Here is a 12,458-nt window from a genome sequence, read left to right as displayed (position 1 = left end):
AAACGCCTTAACCACTAAGCAATCTCTCCAGCCTTGGATTACAGTTTATTTTTTTTTTTGGGGGGGGTTTCAAGGTAGGGTCTCACTCTAGCTCAGGCTGACCTAGGATTCACTATAGTCTCAGGGTGGCCTCGAACTCTCAGCAGTCCTCCTACCTCTGCCTCCTGGGTGCTGGGATTAAAGACAGGCTGCCACACCGAGCTTGAGGGGCAGTTTTAACGTGGTGGGGAATCATGGCAGGAGAAGGTGACCACACATCACTTATTCTCATCAACCAGGAGGAGGTAGAGAGAGTGCGTTGAGCACACGTGGGGATGGGCTATAACACACAGCAAGGTCGCTCCCATGACACTCACTCCAGCAATTCTGCGCCTCCCCAAACAGCGCCACCAGGTGGGGATCAAGCATTCAAACACGTGAGGCTGTGGGACACATTTTTTATTCAAACCACCACATTCTGTCCCTGGCCCCCATAGACTCATGGCCATCTCATGTGCTCAAAATGCATTCAGTCCAACTTTAAAAGTCTCTAATCTTTATGACGCTCTCTGCTGCATAGAGATTTCAAGGCCAATCTATGCCACACGAGGCCCTGTCTTTAAAAGAAAAAAAAAAATGGGCTGGAGAGATGGCTTAGTGGTTAGGGCGCCTGCCTGCAAAGCCAAAGGACCTCGGTTCAATTCCCCAGGACCCACATAAGCCAGATGCACAAGGGGGCACATGCATCTGGAGTACATTTGCAGTAGCTGGAGGCCCTGGCACTCCCATTCTCCCTCTCTCTCTCTCTCAAATAAATAAACAAATATAAATAAAAATAAAAGTAGCCAGGCATAGTGGTGCACGCCTTCAATCCCAGTACTGGAGAGACAGATGTGGTAGGATGACCTTGAAGCCATCCTGAGACTACACAGTGAATTCCAGGTCAGCCTGAGCTAGAGTGAGACCCTACTTTGAAATAAGTAAATATGTATGTGTAATACACACACACACACACACACACACACACACACACACACATAGTACAGTAGAAGTTATTTCCCTAATTATCCCACCATCATGAATTTTGAGACCATGATGTATTTGTTTTTGTTGCTATAATAACAAATGACCACACATTTGCTTGGTTTAAAACATTTTTGTGAGCCAGGCACGGTGGCACAGGCGGGAGGATCAGAAGTTCAAGGTCATGCCTGGCATGATGGCGCATGCCTTTAATCCCACCAGCACTTGAGTGGATGATTCCTAGAGAGGAGTGGCGATCAAGGTTGTCCTATGGCCTCTGCACACATGTTTATGAACACACCATCATTAGCACACACACACACTCAGAGGCACATATGTGTGATGCATGTCAACATGAAGTGTGGCCACGAGCTTCATAGCACCCCACTGTGTGAGTGAACACACTGCAGACGGCTTATCCGCTCCTCCGTGGGTGGTCAGTGGGGTAGTTTCCCGCCGAGGACCCTGAGGAAGACCGTTGCTGCTGCTGCTGGAGCCTGTGTCTTTTGGGGAGTCCATGTGTGCATTTCTGTTGACGCCAGAGCTAGAGGGGTGCCTTCGTGGTGTGTGCTCAGCTGATGTGGCAGTTTCCAAGCTTGCCGCCCTGACTGCCTCTCCTGCCAGCAGAGGGTGGGGAGCTCCCATTGCCCGTGTGTTGCAGGGTTCCCACGTGACTCCTGGCTTCCAAAGGAAGGCCTGGGCAGAAACCCTTCTAACCCCCGCAACGAGGATCTCCTGAAAGAGCCTAAGTCTTTCCTGATCAGTGCACGTGTGTGTCTGGGAGGTGCCAGGGGACGTTCTGGCCTCCGGCTAATGGACAGGGGCAGCGGGGGTCTGCAGCAAAGTAAATCCGGGTCCTGGGAAGATGGCTGTGGAGGCCGCCGGCGGCCGGATGTGTTTACAGCCAAAGCCTCTTTGTTTCACAACTTGTTGCGAATCCCAGATGCCTCGGCAGCTGGTGCCAAAAGAACAAGTCAACAAACATGTCAAACGCGTTGGCAGTGTCAGCTGCCTGCGGAGGCAGAGTCCTCCTAAAAGCCACGAGGTTCCGATTTCTACAGGGACACCAACCCCATCCTACCAGAACCTTCTGTGCCGCCCCAGGCGCCCGTCACCCCTGTCCTCGGCGAGGGCCGGTCCCAGCCTCCCCGCACACTTGGAATTCTGGCCGTAGCCTTCCTCCAGGAACCCCTTCTGCATGCATGGAACCCTCCCTGTCTGCTGCCTTCAGGGTGCAGCTGACCGGAGCTACTCCATTCCAGATGCAGAGTCCTTGATGAGCCGGCTCCTTCCTTCCTTTCCTCCCTCCCTCCTTCCTTCTCTCTTTCCCTCCTTCCTTCCCACCTTCCTTTTTTTTCTTTTTTTTTTTGTATGTATGTGGGAGCGTGCACGCACGGGCATGTTGTGCACATCCGCATGGAGGCCAGAGGACAGTCCTGAGTAGTCATTGCACATATACCACCCACCTTGCCCAGTAGGCTAGATGGACTGGCCAGGGAACCCCAGGAACCCTCTTGTCTCTGCCTCCCCAGACCCGGCTTGCAAGTGTACACCGCCACAAGCAGCTCTTGGACACGGGTTCTAGGGGTCCGAACCCTCATGCTTGTGCGGCGCTTAATCCACTGAAGCGTCTTCCCAGTCCCCGAGTCCCATCTTACCCTGCCCCGAGCTGTGCGGTGAGTGGGGCGTTGCCTGCATACAGCCGCAGTGTGACCTCCTGACCCCCGGGGTGGGTGTCACCATGGGAACATAGTCAGGTAAGCAGACAGCATGCTGTGACTTTTGGGTCTCTCTACCTACGTATCTCTCTTCTTCCTTCAAGGCTGAGCTCCCGAACTTTCCATATGCCCTGTCACCTGACAGCTGTTTACAAGCACGAGGCAAAGGTGCCCACGTGGGCAGATGAACACCCCGAATGCTCAGAGGCATCAAGTGACTTGCCCAGGTTAACAGCCAGGGCCACGTCTCTTCTTGCTGAACCTTAAGGCTGCTGAGCTGGCAGCGGCCTCCTAGAAACCTGTCCTCATTGGATGCTGCAGCCCAGTGTCCCACATATCTTCTGTCCCTAATGTCACGCTTTGTCGAGCAAGAACACCACCCCCACGTCTTTCCTGGACGCAGATAGGCAGTGACACTACCAACAAACCCCCCTGTCCCCCGGGGCCGTTTCCCTGCAGCCCGTGGCGGCAGTTTGCTTCCTCCCTATTCTCGTGATGCACCTGGTTCTGTCGGAACCCCAGAAGCAGGCCAGCGCCAGAGGGTGGTACTCCTTAAAGAGCCCCTCCAGCACTGGTGCCGAGCAAGCACGAACGCAGGAACATTTCTGTTGAAGGCTTCCTGGGGCTTCTGCCTGAGATGGCATCCGAAGCCAGCAAACCTGAGCCTGATTCATGGCTCTGTGTCTTCCTGTGTATCGTGGGACAAGTTGCTTGACCTTTGCTCCTCAGTCTCCCCCACTCTGCAATGGGGAGGGTTCGTACTTCCCACCCTTCCCGTCCCCCTCTACTTTTCTTAGACCCATCTGTGGATCTCAGAGCAGAGAAAGCAACAGAGGTGTGAATCTGTCACAATGTCTGGTGGCCCAAGCCAAGTGCCAAGGCCACTTGGAGAATGATGATTGCTAGGCCTCCTTCTCCTTGAGTCTCTCCTCTCCCGATGCAGTGGCAGCAATGTTCGTGTACACTCAGTGTGTCCAAGAGCCCCCACATCCCAGGACAGTCTCCCCTTGTTGTCAACACAAGGTCTTCCCAAGTATCCCTGGCTGGCCTAGAACTCGTTAGCTAGACCAGGCTGCCCTCAAATTTGCAGCCATCCTCCTGCCTGTGTCTCCCGAGTGCTGGAATGATAGCTGTGCACCTGACACAGTCCCCCATTTTATAACTAAATAATCCGTATTTGTAATAGAACCGTTTCAGATTCACAGACCAGTTGTGGAAAGTTCTTAGCTTCCTTTCCTCAGCCCCCAACCCCACCACAGCCAAGTCTCCACCTCACTGCAGTGCGGGCGCGTTCGCACCGACTTTGGAGCTCACTCTCTTCTCCGGACCGCTCTTTGTGCCGTGTTCTAGAATCCAAGCCAAGACGCCATGCTGCCTTTAGTACAGTCTCTTCTGCAATGCCTGACCTCGCTGTTTACCCCTTGCCCAGCTCCCTCCATTCCCTTCCCTCCCTCACCCCAGTCCCCAGCACTTCTGCTGTTATTTCACTGTAGTTGTTTTTGTTTATTGGCACAAAGACAGCTCAGCTCCAAAGCAAGAGAGGACCAGGCTCCAGGTTAACTTCCAGCTGTGTCCCTGGCTTCCCACTGTTTTTTTAATTTATTTTGTTTATTTGCAAACAGAGAGAGAGAGAGAAAGAGAGAAGATCAACAGAGGGAGAATGGGTGCACGAGGGCCTCTAGCCACTGCAAACAAACTCTAGATACATGCACCCCCTTGTGCATCTGGCTTACGTGGGTACTGGGGAATTGAACCTGGATCCTTTGGCTTCTCAGGCAAGCACCTTAACCACTAAGCCATCTCTCCAGCCCCCATGGCTTCCCACTTTTAGGGCCACAGAATGACCCCCGTTGCAGCTCCATCTCTTTCTTGCAGACGCAAACTATTCTAGATCCACTGGCTTCTCGCGTTCTCCCACGAAGTCTAACGCTTCTCTCTCCTGCAGCGCAGTAGCTGGTCATCTGCTCAGCTGCGATTGTCTTAAGCATGCGGAAAGCCTGACCTGCAACTGCCAGGCTCCTGGGTCTCAGGGCTCCACGGTGCCACCATTCCCTCCTGCTGTGGTGGGAACATTCTCTACCTGGCCTCTCTGGAGAAAGTCGCTTCTTGCCAGGGTGTGCCTAGTACTCATGTGCGCAAAGAAGGACAGGTTCTGTGCGTCTAAAGACAAAATCATTGAGGTTCATTAATGCTAGATGGCTTAACTGTAATAGCTTCAGCATTCTTGTTTGTTTGTTTTTTTTTTTTTGAGGCAAGCCCAACAGACTGGCTTTTTTTTTTTCTTAATGTGTGTGTGAGAGAGAGAAAGAATTGGCATGGTAGGGCCTCCAGCCACTGCAGTCGAGCTCCAGACGTGTGCCGCCCCCTTGTGCACATGTGCGACCTTGTGCGCTTGCATCATTGGGTGTCTGGCTTACATGGCACCCGGAGAGTCAAATATGGGTCCTTAGGCTTTGCAGGCAAGCACCTTAGCTGCTAAGCCACCTCTCCAGCCCCATTCTGTTCTGTTTTGCTTTGTTTGGTTTGGTTTGGTTTGGCTTGGTTTGAGATAGGGTCTCACATAGGCCAGGCTGACCTTGAACTCATTATGTAGCTGAGGTGAGCTTGAACTCCTGATCCTCCTGCCTCTTACCTCCCCAGGGCTGGGGTTACAGGTGTATGCCACCACACCTGGCAGTAGCTTTAACTTGCAGTCTAGCACATTTACACACCCCTCACTAGGTTCTGGGATGAAATCACGTGCATGAGTGCACCTACCCACCCTGAAACACAATGCTGTTTGGGGTTTTTGTTTGTTTGGTTTTGTTTTTTTGAGATATAGTCTCACTCTAGCCCAGGCTGACATGGAATTCATTATGTAGTCTCAGGGTGGCCTCATACTCACAGAAATGCACCTACCTCTGCCTCCCAGGTGCTGGGATTAAAGGCGTGTGCCACCTCGGCTGACTGGGATGGTTTCTTTAGAGAAGTCCATAGTGAGATCGTTCAGGTCAGACTCTTCTGCGGCAGTGCTGGGAATGGAGCCCGGGCCTCGCACATGCTCAGTGAGTTCAGACTCAAGCATACAAACAACCCACCTTGGTGAAACTTCTGTCAGTCAGCACTGGTCATGACTAGTTTGGGAATCTTTCCTTTTGTACTTCAAGGGAAGTGTTTGAGGACGTGGCAGACAGACTGTAGGATATTGGCCCTACCTGGTCCTCACCTCGTGTGGACAGTAGCACCTGTGTCTGGCTTTTAGCCACCCCTGTCTCCCCACGTCCCAGATTGTTCTCTTAGGTTGCTGAGAGGGCTTCATCCCACCATGCACATGAACCATGGTTTCTCTCTTCCCACGGGGGCACATTTGGGTTATTGCAATTTTTTCAATAACATTCACAGCCACCACCACAAATGCTCACATGCACATCTGTGTGACCAGCGCTTTCATTCCACCTGGACAAATAGCTAAGCAGCAGAGACAGCGCCTGTATGTCACGGTGGGAACCTGACACATCGTTTTGCAAGGTGGCCATACCACTTGACCTTCCCACGCTCAGCGACGAGGGAGGTGGCTGTTCTGTGTACTGGACAGTACTTACTACTGTCCACGTTACAACCTTTCTGTTTTTTTTAAATTATATATCCTCAAGGATGTGCAAAATAAACAGCACAAAGAGGATCTTTGCACCTTTTGCTTGGTTTCCCCCAGTGATAGCATCTTATAAAATTATAGTGCAGGGCTGGAGAGATGGCTTAGTGGTTAAGCACTTGCCTGTGAAGCCTAAGGACCCTGGTTCAAGTCTCGATTCCCCATACATACACACACCACACACACTCCTGTACACTTGTACAGCATGCATACATGCACACACCACACACACTCACATACAGTGTGCACCATAGATACACACAACACACATACATACACTTGTGTACACCATACACACAGCACACATACTACACTCACCCATGCATACACCACACATGCATATGTCATATACACACCATGCATACTGTGCTCACATATGCATATACTGTACACACCTACCACACATGCTGCATATACCACACATGCAGCACACATACTATGCTCACACATGCATATACCATACATACACCACACCACTCACACATACCAACAAACAAAAGAAAAAGAACTGTCATTTTCAACACTGAAAGAGCTGAACATAGTGGTACATCTCTATAATCTTAGCACCTAAAGACAGGAGCATCCAGAGTTCAAGGTCATTCTTGACTGTAATGAGTTCAAGGCCAGACTGGACTACATGAGACCTTGTTTCCTCCCCCCAACAAAAGCAAAGAAGAATGAAAACACTAAAAGAATAGCGTCAGCCTACACTCAGGGTCCATTTGAATCCCTCTCCTTTGTAGAGGCTCAGGGTGGAAGAGGACTGTAGCAGTTACCTTCTTGCTGCTGGGACAAAACACCCAACCAGAAGCAGCCCGTGGGAGGAAAGGGCCTATTTATCTTGGCTTACAGTTCTAGGGGAACTTTTTCTGTGGCAGAGCAGGAAGCTGGCTCGCGTCTTCGTATATCAGCAGCAGAGAGAGCTAGCGGTGAGCACCCGCCTCGCTGGGGATCAAGAAGGAGCTTAATCACCAACCTTTGAGCGATGGAGGCATTTACATTCAAGCCACCACAGGGACGGAGCCGCAGCCCCGGAGCTTACCATTTCTCTGCTGGCCTTTTACAGAGCACATTTATCAACAGACCTGCCCTGGGAATCCTGCCTCCAGAGAACTTTGTGGACAAGCTCCACAAGTCCTTGCTCTCGGTGAGTCCGGGGCACAGGGCCCCGTGGGTGCAGCCTGCTGTCCTCAGAGGTGGTCCCAGCAGGGGCAGCAAAGAAAGGGCGGGGTTGCTGCTGATGAAATCTGGCCCCTTTTCTTAGTCTCTCGTGAGTATTTTTAACTTTCCTCCTGAAGAAAAGAAGGGGTCTTGTGGGGGCGTGGGGGGAAAGGACACCATGGGGAAATTAGTCTGTGTCCACGACAGGAACATGGTAGGAGTGACTCATTCCTCCTGTGGGTCTTTTGGTTCTATCTGTTGCAAGGATTAGAGTTACTTGGATCATCATCTGCAAAGTGTGGGTGCCTTAGGGGAGGCCGTTGCATCAGGAGACATGGATAGGCCTCCTTTTCCTCTATTTTTATTCTCTCTCTCTCCCTCCCCATCTTTGGTTTTTCGAGGTAGGGTCCCAGTCTATCCCAGGTTGACCTGGAATTCACTATGTAGTCTCAGGGTGGCCTCGAACTCTCAGTAGTCCTCTGCCTCTTGAGTACTGGGGTTAAAGGCGTGTGCCACCACGCCCGGCTATTCTCTTTTTTTACATGTGTGGATATGCGTATGTATGTGCATGTGGATACATATGTGTATGTGACTGTGCGTGCACGAGTGTGTGCATGTATGTAAACTAGATGACGTTGATGCCATATATCTTCCTCTATCACTTCCTTATCTTACTTTTAACCAATTGGATTAACCAGTTTGGCGAGGTCAGTTACCAGCAAACCCTGAAGATCCTGCTGTCTCCGCCTCCCTAGTACCCGGAGCACAGGCACATCCCAGCAAGCCCTGCATGTCACACGGGTGCTGGGGATCTGAACTCAGGCCCTCACGCTTACGTAAGCAAGCACGTTACCCACAAAGCTATCCCCACAGGTCCTGTTTTTCTTTTCCTGAGACAAGATGTCACTGTGTATCCTTATACAACTGTCCAGACAGAATTTTGCCTTGACATCTAAGACCTCGCAGTACCTAGCAATACCCACACAGGACCCTCATAATGGGAGAAAAAAAATGACGACATCAAATTAAAAGAGAGGCTAATGGAGAGAGGGAGGGGATCTGATGGAGAGCAGAGTTATGAAGGGGAAAGCAGGGGAGGGGAGGAAAATACCATGGTTTCTTGTCTGTAAGTATAGAAATGGTCAATAAATAAATATATATATCTTTTTTTTTTTTTTTTTTTTTTTTTTTGGTTTTTCGAGGTAGGGTCTTACTCCAGCCCAGGCTGACCTGGAATTCACGATGGAGTCTCAGGGTGGCCTCAAACTCATGGCAATCCTCCTACCTCTGCCTCCCGAGTGCTGGGGATTAAAGGTGTGTGCCACCACGCCCATCATATATCTATATTTTTTTAAAAATAAAAGGTATCACTGTGTAGCCCAGGCTGGCCTGGACTCGCAGTTCTCCTCAACCTCCAGAGTGCTGGATCGACAGGCATGTGCCACCATTGCTGGCTCCGCTGGGGCCTCTTTGCCATTCTTTCCTTTCTGCCAGCCTCAAGGTCTTGCTGAGCATCCCCATCCCTGGAAAGGCCTGAGCCCATATCCTCACAGGCTGCTTGCAGAGCCTCCCTACTTCACTTCTTGCCTCCCTCAGCCTCTCCCCAGTGCTGAGGTGATGGAGGCTCAGGCCTTTCCCCTGGGAGCTATGGTTCCCGGAAGAGGAACTGGAGTGTCCAGATGACTCACCGAGAGCTCCCTCTGCAGGTGTCTCCCAAAGGCATGTCCCAGCTCATCACCATGGCTTGCGGCTCCTGCTCAAATGAAAACGCTTTCAAGACCATCTTCATGTGGTACCGGGTGAGCTCTGGGATAGAAGTACACACGCTTGGATTCAGCCACACACTCGTTTGTTCATCTTGGTAGGCCAGAGTATTAAGCTTCAGTGGTCAGGAACAGAACATAAGGAAGGCCCCACATCCCAGGGTGCGTGGTGCCGAAGTCTGAGGCTGTGGTGCCAAACTGCCGTGTTTTTCCTGCCGTAAATTGTACCGTCTCTACAGACTTCAGCTGCTGTAGCTAGACTATTAATGAGTCGTATGCATTTGCTAGCGCAGTTAAGTCTCATGAGTCAGCACATGAGTCGTGATCAGTACATAAGACCACGTGTTGAGAAAGCACCGTGTTGTCTGGAGTCAGCACCACTGTGGGGGGGTGGAAGGGATGCCCGGCTAGCCCAGCGTGTGTGACTCTGTTGTCTTGGCAGAGCAAGGAGAGAGGGCAGAGGAGCTTCTCGGAAGAGGAGCTGGAGACCTGCATGATTAACCAGGTAGGTCATCCGGGCTCTTGCCTCACCCATTTGGGGATCTGACAATGATTCAGTGACCCCGTCCTCAGGTAGGAGACATTCTGCAAGCATTGTCACCCCTCAGTTCATTCCCTGGGTATCAGGGTTCAGAGAGATGCTTCCTGAGCACTTGATTTCAGGATGACTTCATGAGTCTGGCAGGTCTAAAGAGGCCATGACTGCTCCAAACCAACCAAAATTGTCAGTAAACATGAGTGTGCAAGAGTGTATGCCCCACTAGTGTTTATAGTAACAATGCCTTAAACAATGTGTTGGAGGGCTGGAGAGACGGTTTAGTGGTTAAGTGCTTGCCTGTGAAGCCTAAGGATCCTGGTTCTAGGCTCGATTCCCCAGGACCCACGTTAGCCAGATGCACAAGGGGGTGCATGCATCTGGAGTTTATTTGCAGTGGCTGGAGGCCCTGGCATGCCCATTCTCTCTCTCTCTCTCTCTCTCTCTCTCTCTCTCTCTTTCTCTCTCTCTCTCTCTTTCTCTCTCTCTCTCTTCTTTCTCCTTCTCTCTGTTTGTTTCCCTCAAATGAATAAATTTAAAAAAAAACGTGTTGGAGGGATGGCTTAGCGATTAAGGCGTTTGCCTGCAAAGCCAAAGGACCCAAGTTCAATTCCCCAAGACCCACGCTAGCCAGATGCACAAAGGGGCTCAAGCATCGGGAGTTCGTTTGCAGTGATTGGAAGCCCTGGCACGCCCATTCTCTCTCTCTTTCTCTCTGTCTCTCCCTCTTTTTCTGTCAAATAAATTAATTAAAATAAAATAAAATAAAAAGGTTGGAAACCACCAGGAATGGAGAAGGAGTAGTGAAATGTAGGGTTCTGCACTTGGCTCCTGCAGTACAGCAAGCATGCCACGTCAGAGGCCAGGGTGGAGGCTGCATGGACAACCAAATGAAAAGAATCGCTGACTTCCCCGCAGCTCCAAAAGGAAGCGGGCAAGTCCTCTGTGTGGTGGGAGCCCAAGAAGGGTTACAGAGATGTATCAGGTACTTCCCCGTTACTGGGCCAACATACTCAGCCAGAAGCAGGTATGAAAGGAAAAGGGTTTAAAGCAGCTTTCAGTGTGGAAGTCTCACTGGGGCAGGAAAGGCCTGGCAGGCCGACATACCCTTGGTCCTGTTACCTCATCAAGGTGACGTCCCAGCCTCACCTCAAACAGTCTGGCCACATCAGTTGAGGGACGCTGAGAAAGTTACCTTAAAGCACTCTCCAGGCAGTTCCTAAAGGCATGTCCCCATTCGTCACTACGGCCTGCAGCTCCTGCTCCAACCAGAGTGCTTTCAAGACCATCTTCAGGGCTGGAGAGATGGCTTAGCGGTTAAGCGCTTGCCTGTGAAGCCTAAGGACCCCGGTTCGAGGCTCGGTTCCCCAGGACCCACGTTAGCCAGATGCACAAGGGGTCGCACGCGTCTGGAGTTCGTTTGCAGAGGCTGGAAGCCCTGGCGCGCCCATTCTCTCTCTCTCCCTCTATCTGTCTTTCTCTCTGTGTCTGTCGCTCTCAAATAAATAAATAAATAAATAAATAAGACCATCTTCAGGTAGTGCTGGTGAGCTCTGAGATCGGAGCAGCAACACTGTCATCCCCTCCCCCCATGTGACAGCTCCTCCTGACAGCCACTGTTGACTTCAGTGGCCAGAGACAAAACTCTAGGGAAGGCCCAACATCCTAGTGTGTGGCACAAAATCCGAGGCTCTGTTGTCAAGTAGACTCTTTTCTAAGATCTTAGGGAAAGTGCCCTGGGGCCCTGCAGCCTCCCAGAGCTGAAGCCTCCCCAAGGTCCCTCTGGGGGAGCTGGAAGTCTGTTTGGATGCTCCTGCTGGATGGAGAGTCAGGAGACAATCAGGCTTGGTACTGGCTGGGGCTGGGAGTCTTGCCCTCCTGGAGTCCTGCCCAAAGGAGTGGGGACGATGATGCTCCCACTTCCGGAAGCAGCAGTCCTCTTGGAAGGAACGCCTGGGCCATTTCTGGTAGCCGGGCATGTCCTGCGAGAGGCTCAGTTCAGTCCCTCATGTCAGGACAGCTTCCTAGCACAGACCTGGGGAAGCCAGAGCAGCCTGGTGCCAGCGTGGACAGCATGGGCAGAAACTGTAAAGTGGACTGACATCCGGGACTCTCAACCAGCCTGGTGGTGGGTCCTGGGCCTCCCTGCTGCTGCCAAAGAGAAGAGTAACCCAGTGAAGTGGAGCTGATAGGAAGCCAGAAATTCAGACACTGGTGTGAAATTTCTTGGTTTTAACTTTGTAAAAAAAAAAAAAAAAAAAATTGTTTAGTTGATTTTTTGTGGGGGCTTGTTTAAAATGTATTTTGATTTATTTATTTGAGAGAGAGAGTAAATATGGGCACACCAGGGCCTCTTGCCACTGCAAATGAATTTGAGATACATGTACCACTTAGTGTGTCTGACTGTATGTAGATACTAGGGGATGAAGCTTGGGCTGGCTTTGCAAGTAAATGCCTTTAAGTACAGTCTCTCCATTCCTGGATTTTTAGTTGTTCTGTTTTATTTTGCTTTTTGGAGGCAGGGTCTCACTCTAGTCTAGACTGACCTGGAGCTCACTTTGCAGCTGAGACTGGCCACAAACCATGGTGATGTTCCTATCTCAGCCTCCCAGGGGCTGGGATTAAAGGCATGCTGGAATTATTTTTAA

General features: G+C 51.0%; 1 protein-coding gene across 2 annotated transcripts in view; it reads left to right on the top strand.

Annotated features, from left to right (window-relative positions):
* Abat (4-aminobutyrate aminotransferase) overlaps window positions 1-12,458 on the top strand; it is a 120,882-nt gene that overhangs the window by 93,632 nt on the left and 14,792 nt on the right. For both annotated transcript variants that reach the window (XM_045161866.1, XM_004652247.2), the window contains 3 exons: window positions 7,418-7,498; window positions 9,219-9,311; window positions 9,718-9,780. In XM_045161866.1, the coding sequence (XP_045017801.1) occupies window positions 7,418-7,498; window positions 9,219-9,311; window positions 9,718-9,780 (237 nt within the window). The remainder of the gene's footprint in view (window positions 1-7,417; window positions 7,499-9,218; window positions 9,312-9,717; window positions 9,781-12,458) is intronic.

Source organism: Jaculus jaculus, chromosome 11 (assembly GCF_020740685.1).
Source record: "Jaculus jaculus isolate mJacJac1 chromosome 11, mJacJac1.mat.Y.cur, whole genome shotgun sequence".
NCBI lineage: Eukaryota > Metazoa > Chordata > Mammalia > Rodentia > Dipodidae > Jaculus > Jaculus jaculus.
This window is presented reverse-complemented; position numbering and strand designations above follow the sequence as displayed.